The sequence below is a fragment of the Cannabis sativa genome, chromosome 7, assembly GCF_029168945.1.
Source record: "Cannabis sativa cultivar Pink pepper isolate KNU-18-1 chromosome 7, ASM2916894v1, whole genome shotgun sequence".
Classification (NCBI taxonomy): Eukaryota; Viridiplantae; Streptophyta; class Magnoliopsida; order Rosales; family Cannabaceae; genus Cannabis; species Cannabis sativa.
The window spans coordinates 61,077,996-61,098,580 of NC_083607.1; the positions used below are offsets into that span (position 1 = coordinate 61,077,996).

Genomic DNA, 20,585 nt, shown 5'->3' on the forward strand with positions numbered 1-20,585 from the left:
GTGCAACTTAACTTCGAAAAAACAACATATTTAACAATATTTTATTAAAAATATTAAAATGAGTAAATAAAATTTTTAAATTTTTAAATAAATAGAAATTTCAATTGATAGAAAATAGGTAAATAAAAAATTATTCTATGCTAATTTTAGCTCATACTATATTTAGTACTAAATTTGAACAATTTTTATAATGTTAATTAGATTTTGTTTAGATGTGCTAATATATAAAAGATGCCAAAGGAATTTAAGAAAAGGAACAATTTAGACCCCTTTGTGCTAATATAATTGTTCTATGTCGGTTGAGTGAGTGAAAAGGAATTTAAGCTTGGCTAGTTAGACCCCTTTGTGTATCCATAAATGCACTATATATTTATTATATATTAATTTAAATTTTTGTACTCTGAATTTTTATATATATCAAATCATATTTTTTGAATTTTTCAGGTTGTTAGAAATTTCTTTTAAACTATTGAGATTGTTGAATTTAAGAAATTTTGTTCAATTTTACCAATGAAAGTTTGACGTGAATGGAAATTCAGGCACAATTCAGTACATGCCAAAGTTAGGGAAGAGCGATTTTGTAGATATCAAAGTTCAAGGAGAACGATCTAGTACATGGACAATCGCCACATAAGTAAAATTGAATGGAATTAGATAAAAATCTTTACATTCAACAATTTCAATAATTCAAGATAATATTTAACTGCCTTTAAAAATAAGAGCATAATTTAATACATGTTAAATTTTAATTAACATTTTATATATAATAGAAAAGTAATAATAATATGACGGTGACCGTGATAATTTTTCAATTAATTATATTTATTTTAGACAGATTATTATTATTATTAAACGTCAATAATATTTGTAATTTGATAGCGTCTTATGATTAATAAATTTTATATAATAATTAATTATTTAATAAAAATATTTGAGACTCATTATTAATTTTTGTTTGTAAGATTTGAAACTCGTACACTAATTAGATTATGATTAAAATTAAATAATAATTCAGAAAAAATTTATCATTTCTCCTAAAATAGTAAAGAAAATCTAATAAAATCCAAATATTAGCTAATGTGAAAGATTTGGGCTTTGCCTTTGATGACATATTTCTTTTGAGTGATATAAATAAATCAACTTTTAAATTGCAAATTGTTAAAAGATAATAATATATAGTTTTGTTTATGAAAGTTTTAACAATAATTCCTTTTAAGGACCTTTTAGAAAGAGAAAAAATCTCACATAAACATTGACCATTGAAGTACTAATTAATTTTGGTCAATTATTATTATTATTATTATTATTATTATTATTATTATTATTAACATGGAGAGATCAGATCTATCACTATATTTTAAAAGAATATATACTATTATTCTAAAAAATAAAATTAAAAAAATGCATGGAAGTAGGAAGCCTAATATTTTTATTAATGAGACTAAAAATCACATATTATAAATAAATTCATGAAAAGCACAATCACATGTGGTTTGGAGTTTAATATACTACACCAAAAAAAAAACATAATAGTCAAAATTACATTATTTAAAGGTATTAATATTATTTTAAAATTGGATTCTTTATTTTAAAAAATAATAATTTTTTAAAATAGTATAAAATAATATACTAAGCTCAATTTTATATATATATATTTTTTAATATAATTAACTTTAATATAATTTTTAATACGAATAGATACAAAAAATATGTACTCAGTTTTGTTATAATAACTCTAGATCAGGTTATTATTAATTTTTATTTTATTAAAAAATCAGTTTAGTATATTATTTTATACAATTTTAAAAAATATAGAGTTTAATTTGTCACTTAACAAAATAAATGATCCAATCAATAATTTTTGCAAAACATAAAATCTAAAATAGTATTTAATTTTATTTAAATTTCCAATTATATATTATTAATAATTTGTTGATCAGTAGATTCTACAAACAAAGTAAAAAGTTGGGGTCGAAATAATAAAAAACATAATTGAGGGACTAAAATGCAAAGCCAACTTAGGAAACAACGCCAGAAAACCTTTTCAACATTATTATCTTGGGATGTGGTCTTCCACTAGTTTTTTATTTTTTAATATTTTATTTTTAAGGTTTTACTAATTTAATATTGACCCTTGTTTTTTCTTTTAGATTTTCTTTTTAATTTTTGAAATCTTTTCCTAGATTAAGACAATTAAATTAATCATATTGAATTATAGATATGTACTTAATATTACAATTTCTTTATATATTATATATCTTTTTTTTTAGAAAAAAAATATATATTGTTTTCTTAAGATAATAATAATAATAATAATAATAATAATAATAATAATAATAATAATAATAATAATAATAATAATAATAATAATTTGCAGCGAAACCCTCTTATATTTTACTTTTTATACACTTAACCTCCTTATTCTTTTCTGTGGCAAAATCCCCTTAAGTTTATTTTTTTTTGTAAATTTAAGGTATCCGTTAGATATTACCATTAAATACCAACTGGATTACTACTGTATCGACTTCAATGTTATACTGTTACGTATATACAGGTGTATACAGTGGTCATCCAGTTGATATTTAACGGTAATATTTAATTATCGTGTTAAATTTGCAAAGAAAAATAAACTTAAGGAGATTTTGCCACTAAAAAAAAAAGATAAAGAGTTAAATGTATAAAAATTAAAATATAAGGAGTTTCACCGCAAATTGCTCTAATAATAATAATAAAAAAATATTCTCTTATAAAATAGTTATTTTTATCGTTCAATGGTTCACCTAAATTATTATTATTATTATTATTGTTATTATTATTATTATTATTATTATATAAAATATTATAATTATAGTTGTCATTCTAATAGATTTTTTGATTTGTTTTTTTTTTTAAAAAAAAATTATGATATTAAAAATAAAGTGTAAACAATTAATTGCATGCACATACACAATATTTTCTTACACATGAGATTTTGAAATTTATTTTAACACCGTAAATATTATAATTATAGTTGTCATTCTAATAGATTTTCTGATTTGTTTTTTTTTTTCTTAAAAAAATTATGATATTAAAAATAAAGTGTAAACAATTAATTACATGCACATACATAATATTTTCTTACACATGAGATTTTAAAATTTATTTTAATACCGTAAATTATTTTAAATTTTTTAAAATTTGATAAAATATCTCTTATAACTACAATATGCACCATTATACATAATATTTTTCTAAGTGCTATAACAAAAATGTTTTTTCCCCAACCTTTTTCTTTTCTCACTAAAATCCAACTTTCAAATACAACCTTAAAGTATGTTCCTAAAATTATTGTGAAAAAATTACGACTAAAATGCATAATCAAATCAACTAAAAACTTGATCAACAAACCGTTAGCAATGACAATATTAATAAGTCACAAATAATAATCGAAGAAAAAAAGGGATTAACAGAGTAATTAAAATCATAAACAGTAAAGCAATAAAACACTAAAATGAACAACAAAATATATACTAGTTCAAGTCCTATAAATCGATGTGATCTATGGCTCTGCTCCAGTTTCAGAACACCACTGAAATCCTATTTATTGATTGAGCAAAAATAAAGTATGTTACAGTCAAGATCGATTTTCTATTAGATTCTCTCAAAGTGTTTATCTCTCACACTTACCCAAAAATATTCTTTCTTCATACAAAACTCAAACCCATTTTTTTTCTCTGTACCTCTCTTTCTACCTTTCAATTTTTCTCTCTCTCAATCTCGAAACCCAATCTATTCAGCATACCCCAAATGATAAGTGTTGGTAGTATTTATAGGCTCAGGATAAATATCATAAGTCGGTGGCTGCAATTGCTAATTAAGTAAGTTATGCCATAACAAACTTAACAAACTCCTAGTAACAATATCTCCACGTGAGCACAAGAAGAAGGGTTTCTGGAAGAGATGAACACTTCTTGGAAGAAAGACAAAAGCGTATGCGGAAGGGACTTCCTGGATAGGAAAGATGCTAGTTAGAGTCGATTATCCAGAACTCCCTTCCAGGATAGAACAACTAGCTATCCAAAACTCCTTTATGAGGAAAGGCTAACTTTCCTTGGAGACCCTTCTCAGATAGAAAAGCTAGAATTTCGAAACTTCTTTATGGACGACATCTAGCTTTTCACGAGATTCATCAGGATGGACAAGTTAGACTCTCGGGAGCGCCCTTTTGGGAGACTACTAACTTTCCATAACGAGAACTACACATGAAGATCTTTTTATTTGGAAGAACTATACCACAATTATAAACGTGCAATACTTTTCATATTTTCAAAAAAGATGTGTGTGGATAAAATTGAAAAAAAAAAGAAAGGAAAATTACATAAACTGCTATTTTGGGTAAAAACTTTACACTTTTACGTTTAATTTTTTTTATATATTTTTACAGTATTCTATAAAAACACAAGAAAATCAAACAAGAAAACAACAACAAAATAACAAGAGTATAATATAAAAATATATCAAAATACCGTATTTCATGTAAATAAAATCTTAAAAATCGTAAAAATATTTATAATTATGTATAACCGTATTTTTATAATTTTTTTTGTGTGTTTTTTTTTTCTTTCTAAAATAATCCCTTTATAAAAAGATGTGCGTTGGTAAAATTGAAAATGAAAAAGGAAAAAAAAAAAAAGAAATCAAGAAGTGGGCTTCGAGAGTTGAGGTTATTGGGCTTGGCCCAAATCCAACAAGGCCCACTACAAAGTTCTAATCAGAACAACGTAGAAGAGTGTTACTTTTCCATGGTCGGAGGTAACGACGAAGATAGAATATAATATAACGATGCATAAGCTGTAATCACCTGCAGCTGATCCCCACCATAGTAACACTACTCCATCTTTTTCAGATCCCAAAACCCTTAACAACAAATCCACAGAACTAAGCAAGCTTCACTAGAAGAACCACACCTTAAGCTCCATCAACAGTAGCAATGGATGCTCTGCGCAAACAAGCCTTTAAGCTCAGAGAACAAGTTGCCAAGCAACAGCAGGTGATTCTTTCAATTATTTGAAATCTATCGGTTTCTTCTTTTGCTTATTTGGTTTCCGAGAAAATGTGCGTAATTGCTAAATTAGAACTGTTGATTTCCTCGTGAAGTGGTTAATTTAGTTAATTCTTAGTTGTTTTTGGGATCTGGATTTTGTTTTGTTGATTTTGACGAAGTAGGAATTGAAAGCTTTAATTTATCCAATTAGGTTTAAAGATGAAGATTATAGTGTGTTGTAGCATCATCTTGTGTTATATTATTGTTTTGTGTTTCAGGCTGTGATAAAGCAATTTAGTGGGACTGGTTATGAAAGCTCAGATGTAATGGTGATAGATGAGATTGAATTGCAGAGACATCAACAACTTGAGAAACTTTATAGATCCACTCGTTCAGGAAAGGTATTATTATTATATTATTATTACAGTTTGATTTTGATGTTTTCAATACATAAAATAAGAACCCTTTAGATTTAGCTAAAAGTTGATACAGAAATTTTGAGGTACTATTGTTAGTGAAATTGGTAATTTTAGTATGTGATAAGGGTTAAAATGTTGTAGAGTTTTGTAATGGTAGTTAAACTATCTGAGGTTGAAAAAACAAGATGTTTACTTAGTGCTATGTAAGAACTGATTAATGAAAAAACTATTTCTGCATAGGTTTTCCTGAAATTTTCTTTAGGTGTTTTAATTTCTATTTTTTTATATTGTTTCATTGTTTAAAGGTAATAACAAACTCGGATGAAAGAAGATGATTGCATATTCTAGATTTTCAAAGAAATTTTTGTTAAGATTATATTAAATTCTATATTCCATAGTAGGATGAGGTGCATGGGTTTGTTGCTTTGCAATAAATGAGAAGGACTGTAGTATAGTGCAAGTTATTTGTATAGCAAAGATGTTTCTGCTACTGTTTATTAAATTATCTGACCATTGAAGCTGAATGAAGATGATAAGGAAAGAGAAAATGAAATTGTAAGAGGAAAGAAGAATCAGAACAAAAAATTCTATATTATGTACTGCAAGCTTAGTTTAGAATCCATACAAGAGAGCTACATATAGAGTTTTCAGTACAACAATTATGAGTAACTAACATTTCAAGTTATTTGCTGCCTTAACAGTTTCTAGAGTGTTTTGAGTTTTTTTTCTCTTCCGAAAATTGTGATCGAAGGAAAAGTTAATTGGAATTTAGCTTTGAAAACAGCAGGCATTACTCTCTGTGAATTATTACTATTCATTCTCCTATTCCAAGCTCACACATTTATCAAATTTACTCCACTGTTTCTAATATCGAAATTCTTGTTGGTTAGCTATATTTGTTTTCTGTTGTAATTCTAATCCATGCTTAATTTCATTGTGTGTTTCTAGGATTTTCAGAAAGAACTTGTAAGAGCAGCAGAATCCTTAACAGCCATAGGAATGAAACATATTGAAACAGGTTAAATATGGATTGGACTGTAATGGGCGACATTTTCTAGTCATATGGAATATGATTCGTACCTTGATTTTTCGTGGTTATTTATTATTATTTTTTTTAATTTTTTTTTTATGGTAATCAGGAACCAAACTGTCTGAGGATTGTTGTAGATATGGATCCGAAAACATCGATGACTACATATTGGCAAAAGCTGCATCTATATATGGTGATGCCCGCAAGCATGTGGAAAAAGAACAAGAAGAATTTAACAAGCTGCTTTCTTTACAGGTACACATATCAGAAAGCTATATTACTATATTATTATATGAAGCATTTGAGTGTACTTGTTGATTCATAACATCAACCATATTCAAATTGATTAAAACTGCTCTGGAATGAAAACAAATATATTTGCATCCTTGTTACGTCATTATTTCGTATAGGGTGGCAATGTTGTTATTTTTAATTTCTCTGGAATTTATTACACTTTTGATACTTACTAAGGGTCATAACTTTCTAAATTTATTATGATGCAATGCACTCTAAATGATAAGATAAAAGTTCATTTTCTATAAGATTAATTTTGATACAGAAACATGATACTCTGTTCTGTATGCTTCCAGGTTTTAGATCCACTGAGAGCCATGGTCATGGGCGCTCCTCTTGAAGATGCTCGTCATCTTGCTCAACGATATAGTCGAATGAGACAGGATGCTGAGACACAGGTACCAGAAAGAAAGTTGACATTTCAGTATACTAGTTACCGATCATCTTTAAAACTTTATCATGTCCTTATTCCTTCGTATTTTAAGAACTCATATTCATATTGACCATTAAAAGCTAACAGGCAACTGAGGTTTCCAGAAGACAAGCAAGGGTAAGGGAAGCACCTATTCCTGAAAATGTTGCAAAGCTGCATGCAGCGGAGGCAAAAATGCAAGAACTTAAGGCAAACATGGCAGTTCTCGGTAAAGAAGCTTCGGCTGCATTGGCTGCTGTTGAATCGCAGCAGCAGAGATTGACTTTCCAAAGACTTGTTGCGCTGGTTTGTGTGCTCACGATTTTAGAAATAAACTTTTAGATTAAATTTTTTAATGGTTCTGGAATTGATGTTTACAACGATGTTTACTTACCCTTTTGAAGGTTGAAGGAGAAAAGAATTATCACCTGAGAATCGCTTCTATTCTTGGTGATGTCGAAGCTGAGGTTAATTGTTAAATCTACTTAACATTTGTTTGCAAAAGCAAAACTACTTTATGTGTCCAAACTTTTAACTTGGTGTGGAAATTTTCTCAGATGGTGGTAGAGAAACAGCATAAAGAGTCGGCTCCTCCTGTGATTCCATCAGATAGTTTCTCCGACAAGACATACTTCTTGGCCGAGGTATGTTATCTGTTTTGAACTTATCACTTTATAACATTACAAAGCATGCATGAAGAATTATAGTCATACAGAAGTACTATATAGAATAACAAACTGTATGCTTACTTAGCTGGACACGCATGTCAACAAAATGAACTATTTTTTTTTTCGGGATTTTAGGACAGAATAAGAAACATATAGATATCGTTTTAGAATATTTGAAGAAAGTATGAACATGTAATAAGGAGAAAAGTACCAGGTTCAACATGTTGATATTTATTGATAAATTAATAAGGGAATTCCGGAAATATGGTTGTAAAGATCCAAAGACCGGACCACGATGCAATTCGCTTATACTGATTATAACCTTAAAACCTTTTTTTCCCAAATCTTTCAGGCGGTGCATTCGTTTACTGCAGCTTCAGACAAAGAGTTGAGCCTAGCTGTTGGTGACTATGTTGTTGTGCGAAAGGTAATCTTTCATCCCCGTCACTTTCCTGTGTCGAAAATCTTTTATTTTTGTTGCTCGTTTCAAATTTTCGTTCGAAATGTCACAATAGCCAACGGACCAAACTAAGATTAGAACAAATCACAACAAATAGGCTATATGGTTTGAGAAGATGGCTAATAAGAAAGTATATATATGTTAACTTCTCTCCTTTTCTTTCTTCAGGTGACTCCGTCTGGTTGGTCGGAAGGAGAGTGCAGAGGCAAAGCCGGGTGGTTCCCATCTGCATATGTCGAGAAGCGCCAGAGACTTCCGACGAATTCTACTGAAGTTTATTGATTTGTTCTTCGTAGTTCTAATGTTGTTCACATTCATTTTTTTGGCCTTCATTTCAATTCAAAGTTTACAGAACATAATATGTGTAGTATGTTTATGTGTATATTCTTTCTTGTATACATTCATTCTTTTTGGGTTACTCTTATTTCAAAACACTTGCAAAAATGTGGAAAAGTTTGTTTCTTTGGTAATTTTTACTTTATTATTTTTTAATCAGATCAAAATATATGGATGAAATGAACAAACCTAAATCAAAATTCTCTTTTCTAATTAATGACTTGAATTCACTTTCTCATCTCACCTTTCTATTAACTTTTCTTTGTTCCTTTTCTAAATTTTTCACTTTATAATTAAAAATGAGTAATGATTTGGTATGATGGGACTTAATGAATATTACTATATATGGGTAGGAGTATTTGTTGGGTCACATTTAATCTTTTTAGGCATATTCAGATTTGATCCAATTAGATGTTAGATTTTAACATTCGATCCAATTCAATTAATTCCAGTCATCCAATTGATCCAACATCCAATTGTATTGGATCGGTTTTATCCGTTTGATGTATTTCATATATATTTATTGGTTTAATTTTGGTTTATTCAATATTTTAGACTTAGTATTTTTTTTAGATCAGATTCATTCAATATTTTAGGTCTAGTATGTATTGGATTGGAATGATCTAAAATGTTGGATGTATTGGATTTTTAAACACTCCATCCAACATTCAATCCGATCCAATTGGATACCCAAAACTAACATCCAATCCTATCACAATTAGATATCCAATGTTTGGCAGTCTATTATAATTGAATCAGTCGGTTGTCATTGAATTGGATGATTTATGCACAACTATGTTTTATATTTAATTTTGTTACCTAATTAAAAAAAAATAAAAAATAAAAAAGTCTTCATTTTTACATATCTAACAAATTTTTGTATTAGTTGTCCGTACATTCAGAATGAATTAGAAACTTGTTTAGATAAATTTGATCGATATTTTTGTACGCTATATATTTATTTTAATAATAAGTTCATTAAGAAAAAAAGGAATCAAATAACAACTACTCTTAAAACACTTTTGTTAGAATTTTGATCTGTCTTTGCTACACAAACTAAGTAAAAGAAAAACACTGTACTTGTACCCCCATAATCTTTGGCTGGGTTAGTAAAGATTTCCAAACTAAAACACAAAATATTAAATATACTATCATCTTGTAGAAGTCATATGAAGAGCTACCAAAGATGCATAGGCACCTTCATGGATCTTAATCAAGGATTCATGGCGACCCTTCTCAGCGATCACACCGTTCTTCACCACAGCGATGATATCGGCGTTTTTAATGGTTGTAAGCCTATGAGCAACAACAACAGTAGTTCTATTCAACATGACTCTATCCAATGCATCTTGAACTACTCTTTCAGACTCAGCATCCAATGCACTTGTTGCTTCATCAAGCAAGAGAATTTTCGGGTTTTTTAGTATTGCTCTTGCTATAGCAATCCTTTGTTTTTGTCCTCCTGATAATTGTGTTCCTCTTTCACCAACTGAAGTGTCATATCCATTAGGGAGTGATGCTATGAAGTTATGAGCATTAGCTGATTTCGTGGCTGAAATGATCTCTTCTTCGGTTACTTCTCCATGTTTTCCATAGGTGATGTTGTCTCGAATCGTTTCGTTGAAAAGAATTGGTTCTTGACTTACTAACCCCATTTGTTGTCTTAACCAACTTAGCTTGAATTTTTTGATGTCAACACCATCTAGTGTTACTTGACCCGAAAGAGGGTCATAAAATCTCTCTATTAAGCTTATAACTGTTGATTTTCCACTACCACTTTCTCCTACTAAAGCGACGGTCTGCACATTTTGAACATTTTTCATTGTTAGTTAATTGAAAGAATTTGACATGTTTGTTTGACCATATACAGTTAGAAAAGACCGAAAAAAGTATTACCTTTCCAGATGGGATGGTTAAAGACAAGTCTCTAAAGATTTCAACATTAGGCCTTGTTGAATATCTAAAGCTAACATGATGAAGCTCAATATCTCCTGTTATGGTTGGCAAAGTAACACCTTCATCGCTACTCGAATCGATGCTAGGTTTGCTGTCGAGAATTTTGAAAATCGATGCTGTTGAATCTCTTGCTTTGGTTGAATCAGGAGCCAAGGCACTACTTTGTGACACCCCCATTGCTGAGATTGTTAAAGCAAAGAAAACCTGAAAAACAAACAAAAATCAAAACTTTCAACATAAGTAAAGAACAGAACAACATAAGTACTAACAAAAACTCATAAAGATTAGATTTTTTTTACCTTGAAAACCTCTCCAAACTCAGCTTTACCATGTTTAACAAGAACAGCACCAATGTAGAAACAAAAAGCATTCATACAATACATAGCAAAGAAAGAAAATCCAAAGCCACCACCACTGACTAGTCCTAATCTGACTCCATGAGCCATAGGGCCTTCACATTTTCTTTGGTACATTTCCATAACTTTTTCCTCAGCACAAAACGAGGCAACGGTTCTTATCCCGCCCACAGCATCGTTCGCCACTTGACTAGCTTCTTCATACATAACCTTTGCATCAGCACTAAACCCTTTGATGAATTTTGTCTGTAAAGTTCCTTGGAGGATCATAATTGGTGACACTGCTAAAATGATCAAAGCCAACATCCAATTTGCTGTGAATGCTATCACTAACCCCGCGATGATTGTCGCTATGTTTTGAACAACTAGCGCCAATGCATCGCCAACAAGGGCCTTAACCGTCGAAGCATCAGTTGACAATCTTGCACCAATCGCGCCACTACATGACAAAAAAAATAAAAAATCAAATAACTAACTTAACTAACTTAACTAACTTAACTGATTCTGTTATGGGATTTACCTTGAATTTGCAGGGTCATCAAACCAACTGATTTCTTGGTGAACAACTTTAGCGAAAGTTAGGGAGCGAATTCGTTGGATTAGTCTTCCACCAGCAATTGAGAAAAGAAAATTCTGAAATGGAACTGCTAGAAAAACAACTATAGCCAATACCAAATAGATCAGAGCCCAAAATCTTGAGTCTTTTCGCAGCTTGGTTGGCGATTCGTAGAACATGTTAATAGAACTCGAAAGTAAAAGACCAAATGTTGGGAAAACAACACCATGAATTGCTGCAGCAATTGAGCCAAGAATCAACACTGGTATCTCAGGCTTGTTAAGCTCGAAAAGCCTACTTAGAGGAACTTTTTGATCACTTGTTGATGTGTTCTTCTCTTCATCGGCTCTTTCTTCGGTCTCATGAATGCTAATCTGGCCAGGAAGACCGAAGCCTAGAGCAAAAGAGCGGCGACTACTTGATGAAGAGCCTCTACTAATTGATCTTCTAAGCGATAATCTAATGCTGCTCGATTTTGTCATGGATTTTTCAATGGCATTCTTGTCGTCGCAACCATAAACATCTTCTGCTGCTTCATTAGCTCCTTGTTGAAGGCGAACAAGCTGCGAGTAAGCTCCTTCGGGATCAGTTATCAACTCATCATGAGTACCTCTTTCAACAATCTTTCCTTGGTGTACAACTGCAATCAAATCAGCATTTCTTATGGTTGTCAAACGATGAGCAACGACAACAGTTGTTCGGTTTTGCATAACTCTTTCCAATGCCTCTTGAACAATCCTTTCTGATTCAGTATCAAGCGCGCTTGTTGCTTCATCAAGGAGAAGAATTCTTGGATTCTTTAAAATGGCTCTTGCAATTGCTATTCTTTGCTTTTGTCCACCTGAGAGCTGTGTTCCATGCTCTCCTGCCAATGTATCCAAACCCTGCAAACACATGTTTCAAACTTCAAATCTTTGATTTCATCAAACATAAAATAATGAATATGGGCATTTATTTCGGTGGAATGACTATTCTTAATCCTACTTCCACTTCTATCCTGATGTTTTCATCCCTTTCAACCAAAAGCACTATTAAGTGGCGTTTGGTTTGGAAAAATGAAAATATAAGAATAGGAATAGAATCAAGTTTAAAATGCATAAAAGATAATTGATAAAAAAAATCATTAAAATTTGTCTCCTTTTTAGTTCCTTCTATTTCGTGATGAAATAGTCATTCTACTAAAATAATGAAAAAGTTATTCCATTATAATAGCATTCATTCCAATGTTTTAGATTGCAACCAAACAAAGAAATAGAATAAAAATTATTTTCTTTTCCATTCCATTCTTTTTCTTTGTTTGGTAACATTGAAATGACTATTCGTATTCTTTTTCCCACTTCCACTCATATTCTTATATTTTCATTCCTTCCAACCAAACACACCATCAGGTGTGTTCGGTTGGAGATAACAAAATAAAAAAGAATCAAATTTCATTCCATTCCTTAGTTTAGTCGCATTGAAATGACTCTTCCACCATTTCAGTGGAATAACAATCCTATTTCAAAATTGGTCGAAAAGTCATTCCAACACTGTTTTCATTCCTTCTAACCAAACGTACCCTTTAGAGTAAAATTTTCGAAACTCCCATTTATGTTTTTTTCTTATGAGTTCTTACCTGAGGAAGCTTGTTGATGAATTTAGCAGCATTAGCAAGTTCAATGGCTGTTTTAATCTCCTCATCAGTTGCATTATCTTTCCCATAAGCAATATTTTCTCTTAAAGTGGCTGCAAACAAAACAGGTTCTTGACTAACCAAACCAATCTTTTCCCTTATCCATTTAAGCTGCAAATTCTTCAAATCAACACCATCTATAAGCACTTGTCCTGAATCAGGATCATAAAATCTTTCCAACAAACTTATCACCGTCGATTTCCCACTCCCGCTTTGTCCAACTAAAGCCGCCGTTGTCCCACTCGAAACATGTAAAGAGAAACCCGAAAAGATTTGAACATCTGGTCTTGCAGGGTACTTAAAGTAAACATCTTTAAGCTCAATTTCACCTCTTATGTCTTCTAATACTGTCCCAACACTGTCATATGCATCGATTTTCGGTTTTCTTTTGATTGTTTCAAACATTTTGTAGGCTGCAGCTTGTCCTGATGCAAAAGCATTCAAACTTGGAGATGTCTGTCCCAAAGACCTATTCATTAAAAAAAACACAAGTCAAAACCAAAAAACATAACTCATTGAGAAAAACACATGTAAAGTTGTGTGTACTTAGTACTTACATTCCACCAGTCATAATTGCAAAGATGACATTTATAACTTGTCCACCATTGTACCCTTTTTCAATGATTAACTTTGATCCATACCATACAGCAAGTCCATAAGTCCCAAACACAATCAACAAAACTACACCAAGTCCTATCCCTGAAGCCAAACCTTGATGAGCCATCATTTTATATGCAATCTCAATCTTCTTGTTGTATTTTTCAATGGCTTTCTTCTCTCCAGTGAAAGATGCAACCTTTCAACATAAAATCATAATTAATTAGTACTAATTAACATCATTATTTTACCGAGCATTGTTATCAGGCACCTTTAGTGTTTAGCACCATACACTAATATAGACCGAAAAAGACAACCTATACATATGTTGAATTAGTAGTAATCGTGATCATTATTTTACTGAGCATTGTTATCAGGCACCTTTAATGTTTAACATTATAAATTAACATAGACCAAAAAAGACAATCTATATATGTATTTATATGATATATTAGTACTAATCAAGGTCATTATTTTACTGAGCATTGTTATCAGGCACCTTTAACGTTTAACACCATACATTAATATAAACCGAAAAGATAACCTATATATATTTATATGATAAATTAATACTAATTAAAGTCATTTAATGTTTGAAACCATAAACTAATAAACCTATATGTGTATTTATATGATAAATTAGTACTAATGAAGGTCATTATTTTACCGAGCATTGTTATTAGGTATCTTTAATATTTAGTACCATACACTAATATTGACCGAAAAAGATAAATAGTACTAATCAAGATTATTATTTTATCGAGCATTGTTATCAGGCACTTTTAATATTTAGCACGAAACACTAATACAAACAAATCTCGAAAATCATAGTAATAAGATTAACATACCGTTCTAATAGATCCAACAGTTTGTTCAACAACATTGCCAGCTTCTGCATAAGCAATCTGTCCTCGGCTAGCCATTTTCGACATGGTTGAAGCCATGACACCGCCGGCTATGACAATGACCGGAATACAAGCTAGCAATACAAGGGTAAGAAGCCATCCTTTGATAAAAGCAATAACAAAACCGCCAAAGAAGGTCGAAGTCAGTTGTATAAACTTCCCTACCTATTAATATCAGAAACCGAGAAATATTGTTATTAGTATAATTAAGTATCAGGTTCCACTGATAACATTGCTTGTAATGAAATGTAACTTATAGAAAGTAGTGAGAATGTAAAATGACCTTTTCGCCCATGGCCTCTTGGATGAGAATTGTGTCCCCGGACATTCTACCGATGACTTCTCCGGTGTTAGTTTCGGTATCAAAAAAGGCAATGTCTTGTCTTAGTATTGTCTTTAAGTACAAACCTCTAATTCTAGTGGCTTGTCTTTCTCCAGTTACCATCCAACATGAAACCTCTGCATTATTAATTAATTAATTAATAATAATAATTAAATCAAAACTAATTAATTAATTAATGTAACATAATTATCTTATTTATTAAATTAAATTCAAATATGTTACTTACGAAGAAAGGAAGCAATGCCAGTTCCAATTGCCAAGTAAACAAATTTCAAAGAAACCTGAAAAAAAAAATTAAAAATCATAAATAAGTTAATAAATTATTGTTAAACTTAATTACCACCATTTTAATTAATTAAATTAATTAATTAATTACAAACTTCTTTTTTGGTGGTGGGTGTGTGGACCAAAAAATTAGGTGCAATCACTTTCAAATTTTACTTTTTCAAAAGGTCATATTATAGATTAGATTAGATGATAAGAACAATAAATAATTAAATCTATTTTAAGAAAGAAAAAATAAATAAAAAAATCAATACATTTGTATATATATTATCAAAGAATCAAAACCATTATCAACTTTTTTTTTTCTTTTTCTTTTTCTTTTTTAATTAAAGAAAGAAAAGACAGAAAGTAATATCAAACAAACTCAAACTCTTCACTGGCTTTATATGTATTTATATTTATAAAATTATATATATCAATCAAATCATAATTTCGTGGAAAAATAAAACTACATATATATATATATATTAAATTATTATTTTTTTAATTAAAGAAAGTAATATCAAACAAACACAAACACAAACTCTTCACTTGGCTTATGCAATTATATTAATAACTAAAAAAAACTATTTTTTTAAATATTAAAAATAAAGAAATTAAATATTAAACAAACACAAATACCAACCCAGAAGCCAAATTAAAAAGAAAAAAAATCACTAAGAACATCTCAAACTTAGAATTAAAGCAAAAGAAAAGACACCCTTTAAATTCAATTCAATTCATATATATATAATTATACATATTATATATATATATTAAATTAATCACTAAAAAACTCTTATCTTTTTTAATAAAAGAAATTAAAGAAAGTAATATCAAACAAACACAATCTCTTCACTATCAAACCTTAATTTCAATCGTAGAAATTATTCACTATATATATATATATTATATTATATTAAATTAATCACTAAAAAAACTCTTTCTTATATATTTTTCTTTAAAAAAATAAAAATAAAGAAACTTAAATATTACCAACCCAGAAACCAAATTATAATCGTAAAAATCACTAAGAAAATCTCAAACTTAGAATTAAAACAAAACAAAAGACACCCTTTAATTGTATACACACATATACACATATATATATACATATAATTATATATATTATATATATGATTTACCTGAGAAACAGCATGAAGAACATGAGATTGATCAGAAGAACCAAAAGAATTAATAAGTTGACCAAAAATCAAAGTCATAATGGGCTGAGAAAGCCCATTAGCCACCGCACAAATTGAGCCCACAACCATCAAAACCATATCCAAACTATCTGCGAATGTAAATAGCTTCAAAAACGACACCTTTTCCACTTTTACGACGTCGTTTAATACCATCTCTTCCTCCTTCTTCTTCTCTTTACTATTACCACTACTACTATTATTTTCTCCCTCCATATTTTCTTCTTCTTCTTCTTCTTATTTCTTACTTTATTTAAATTTAAATAAATAAAATAAAATAAAACCAAACACAACACAAACTTGGTATGAATATTGTATTGCGGCGAGTTATATATAAAAACGTAATTTGGGTTTTGTTTGGTATGTTGTTTTTGTGTTGTGTTTTCCCTTTTTATAGCATAATTTTCTCTCTTTTTTTTTAATTTTAAATTTAATTAATTAATTAATTATTACTTGAAAAGGACTTTAAGGAAACATTTTATTTATTTATTTATATTGACAAAAAAAAAAGTGATGTATTTTGTATATAGTCAACTTTTGGTTATTTTGGTAAATAGTCTGATTTTTTTTGTTTTGAATTTTATTTCGTTGGATTTTTTATGTTGGGGTTTCTATTTTTAGTCTACTATTATAAAAATTAGAGGAATTATTTAATATATTATTTTTTTTTTCTATATAGATTGCTGTGTAAATTTTTATAAAAATATATAAAAAAAAATAATTTAAAATATAAAAATGAGATGTTTTGAATTATGTTTTTTTTTTAAAAAAAAAAGGGTAAATTATTTAGATATTCTAGAATGTATATTGTTATATAAAAAAAATTTGATATTGTAACTATTTTTTTTCTTAATTATATTAACTAGAGGTAAAAAAAAAAATAATAACACGAGATAAATTCTCATTATTGACTTGTGTCTTCTAGAAATTGTCAAAATAAATATTGTTTGTGGTTTTAGTTTTTTAACTGATTAGTAGTGAATAATTAACTATATTAAGTAAAAGGTAATTAATATATTTAAATTACTAACATAAATCTTGAAAATAATTAATCAAGGAGTTTCAAATAGCAACTGATCTGATCCAACTCAGCATGAGATGCCACGTGGCATAATGAGGTCCGCTTATACAAGTATACAACTGGCTTTGTTTTTTATTTTTTTTTTAAAAAAATCACATGGTGATTCTACCTTCTAGAAGTCTTCATCATTTCACACCATATATTATTTATAGATAAATAATTGATATATATTTTTTTAAAAAATATTTAGTTTTTCTTTCTATTTTTTGATCTTCATAAAACTAAAAAAAAAATAAAGGAGATTTTTTTTAAGGCAAAAAAAAAAATAATAAGCTAATTTAGTTTTTTTATTATTCAACTTTTCAAGTCCTTAATTTTTTCTTTTAAGATTGTTAGATTTAAGGACTTTTATCTACTTTTATTATTTTTTTTTTAAAAAAAGAAGCATTATATTAAACCAAGGAACTAGTCAGACCGTAAGGTCATTACAAATTAGGTTCAAAGGAATGTCATCTGCATATAGACAACCATAACGATTCTGTGTAAAAGCCAACTTCGCTACATTATAGGCACAAACATTACATGAACGAGCTACATTAAAGTTATCTATTTTTATTCAATTTTACTAACATATCGATTATTCATATACTAAATCATGCACCGAATTTGAATATTTACAAAATCATACCTTTAACATGTACCGAATTATGCTTCTTAAATTTTTATCTTTTTTTTAGTAAAATTGGATAAAATTCTCAAATCTAATAATCTTAATAGTTCAAAAAGAATTTTTAACAACATAAAAAAGTTCAGAGAATACAATTTAGTACATGTTAATGTTCAAGGGACAAAAATCTAAATTAACCTCATATATATAGGGAGATGATTTTTGTCCTGTAATTGTACTTTCACGGAATGTATTCCGTGATGTACGACAGTCGTTAGATGAGGGAGTAATTTGATCTGAGGGCTGAGATTGATCTAGGGGTAATTAAGGTTAAAAAATAATAATGTACCCTGACACTCATCTAATGTACCCTGAGACCCATCTAATGTACCATGGAATACATTCCGTGAAAGTACATCACGAGACAAAATCGTCTTCCTATATATATTGAAAATTCAAACATTTAGAGACAAATATATATAATAATTAAAACTTTAGATATAAAGTGATATTCTAAAGTGAAAGGGTTACATATATTAGAACTATAGCATAATTATAATTGAAGTGAAATTATTAAGAAGAAAATTTTGATTTGAAAAGGTTATATTCTCATGCATGTGCTACCACTTTAGGGTGGCCCATGTTAGTAAAATTGATATATTGCTAATCAACTTTTAATTTAATTCATTTGTTTTATTAGGATTTATAATTCTAATTATTTATGATAAGATTGGCATCCAAACATGTATAAATAATATATATAGAGAGAGATTTTGATTTTCACAAACTATCACAAAAAAAATTATATTTAGAATTAAACGTTTTCACCTATATATTAAGAATAAGTTAATAGATAGAATTTTAATAATTGGATAAATATTATATTTTGTGTAATTTTATTAAAATAAATAAATAAATAACAAATTACATGCATAATTCAAAATTAATATTTTCAAATTCATTTTTATTTCATATATATTTTGAATAATTTATATTATGTGGTATTTTTCTGTTAATTTGTTTTTAAAACTATGTATTTGTTTTAAGAATTGTTAAAAGGCACTAATTATTAGTAGTGAAAGCATTGTTATGAAATATCATATTGTTATTGATATAATTAAGTATCAAATTAACATATTTTAATTTTAAGAATTATTATAAAATATCGATAACCAGAGCAGACCCAAAAAATCTTATTAGCAAAGGGCAAAAATTTAAGAGAAATACTAAATTGTACTATTAGTGTCTAGCACTTTTTATGGTATCATACGTTTATTGGTGTAATTAAATATCAGGTCGTATATAATTTAAGACAATAACTTTAATTTAGTAAATATCGCTAACCAATCGTAAGATTTCTTTTATAGAATAAGTACCCCTGATGTCCAATAACAATAAAAATGTGCTCAATATTCAATAACGTTGCCCAAGTCTGCATTTTGAGATTCAACATTCTTAAGACACACAATCGTAATGGTGCCTAATAGCAATGCTATAACTTATCTTATATAATTTTATAATGTTATTTAATTGGTTAATTATAATTTTTACCCCCAAACTTTAACATGTACTAAATAATGCTCTTAAACTTTGAAGACCGTTAAACTATTGAGATTGTATGATTTAAGGACTTTTGTTTAATTTTAGTAAGAAAAGTCTAACATAGATGAAAGTTCAGGGACTATGATTTGGAAAATGTCAAAGTTCGAGGGGCATGTTTTGGTAGATATCAAAGTCTAAGGAGTATAATTTAGTACAAAATTGAATGAAATGAGACAAAAGTCCTTAAATCCAACAATCTCAATAGTTCAGGGCTAATTTTTAACAGCCAAAAAAATTGAAGGAACATAATTTTGTATATATCAAAGTTCAGGGACAAAAATCATAATTAACCTATTTAATTTTACTAAATGGATGGATTTCTTTGGAATCATTAATCAACCTAATTAAAAAAAACAAATTGTTAAACTAATATTAATAGTTGACCATAATAACAATAATATATTTATATAAATATATATATATATATATATATATATCTGAATTTAACTTAACACTATAATATTTTCAATCTCAATGAAAATTCAACTATTTAAATAGTATTCTTTTTTTGCTTGATGAACACTCACCTACTTTAACTAATTATCAAAAGTGGTGGCTCAGAAAAACGACAACAAAATTTAAAACGACAACAAAATTCAAAAAGTTTCTATATAAATTGACTAACTTTAACACATAGTTCCACAAAAAATTATTTAAATATATGATTGAATTTTCAAATTTTTATTCTTCACAATAAAATTCCTTTGGACTCAAGTAATTGGATATGTCCTAATTGTATAACATAAAATATTATTATGCTAATTATTATAATATTGATTAATAATAATAGATAATTTTCACT

At 28.6% G+C, this 20,585-nt stretch overlaps 2 protein-coding genes across 2 annotated transcripts; one reads left to right on the forward strand and one right to left on the reverse strand.

The window, feature by feature from the left end:
* The first annotated feature begins 4,769 nt into the window (after nucleotides 1-4,769).
* On the forward strand, nucleotides 4,770-8,776 carry LOC115697570 (SH3 domain-containing protein 3). The gene is made up of 10 exons (XM_030624639.2): nucleotides 4,770-5,029; nucleotides 5,302-5,424; nucleotides 6,391-6,460; nucleotides 6,582-6,727; nucleotides 7,063-7,164; nucleotides 7,287-7,484; nucleotides 7,583-7,645; nucleotides 7,736-7,822; nucleotides 8,199-8,273; nucleotides 8,475-8,776. The coding sequence occupies exons 1-10, from the start codon at nucleotides 4,970-4,972 to the stop codon at nucleotides 8,586-8,588; spliced, it is 1,038 nt and encodes a 345-aa protein (XP_030480499.2). The 5' UTR covers nucleotides 4,770-4,969; the 3' UTR covers nucleotides 8,589-8,776.
* Nucleotides 8,777-9,599: 823 nt separating this feature from the next.
* On the reverse strand, nucleotides 9,600-16,869 carry LOC115697531 (ABC transporter B family member 9). Its single transcript, XM_030624580.2, has 10 exons — nucleotides 16,437-16,869; nucleotides 15,254-15,308; nucleotides 14,968-15,143; nucleotides 14,628-14,849; nucleotides 13,740-13,978; nucleotides 13,126-13,651; nucleotides 11,475-12,394; nucleotides 10,898-11,393; nucleotides 10,539-10,802; nucleotides 9,600-10,441 (listed from the first exon to the last, which is right to left on the reverse strand). Exons 1-10 carry the CDS (start codon nucleotides 16,707-16,709, stop codon nucleotides 9,794-9,796), a joined length of 3,819 nt encoding a protein of 1,272 aa, XP_030480440.2. The 5' UTR covers nucleotides 16,710-16,869; the 3' UTR covers nucleotides 9,600-9,793.
* Between the last annotated feature and the right edge of the window lie 3,716 nt (nucleotides 16,870-20,585).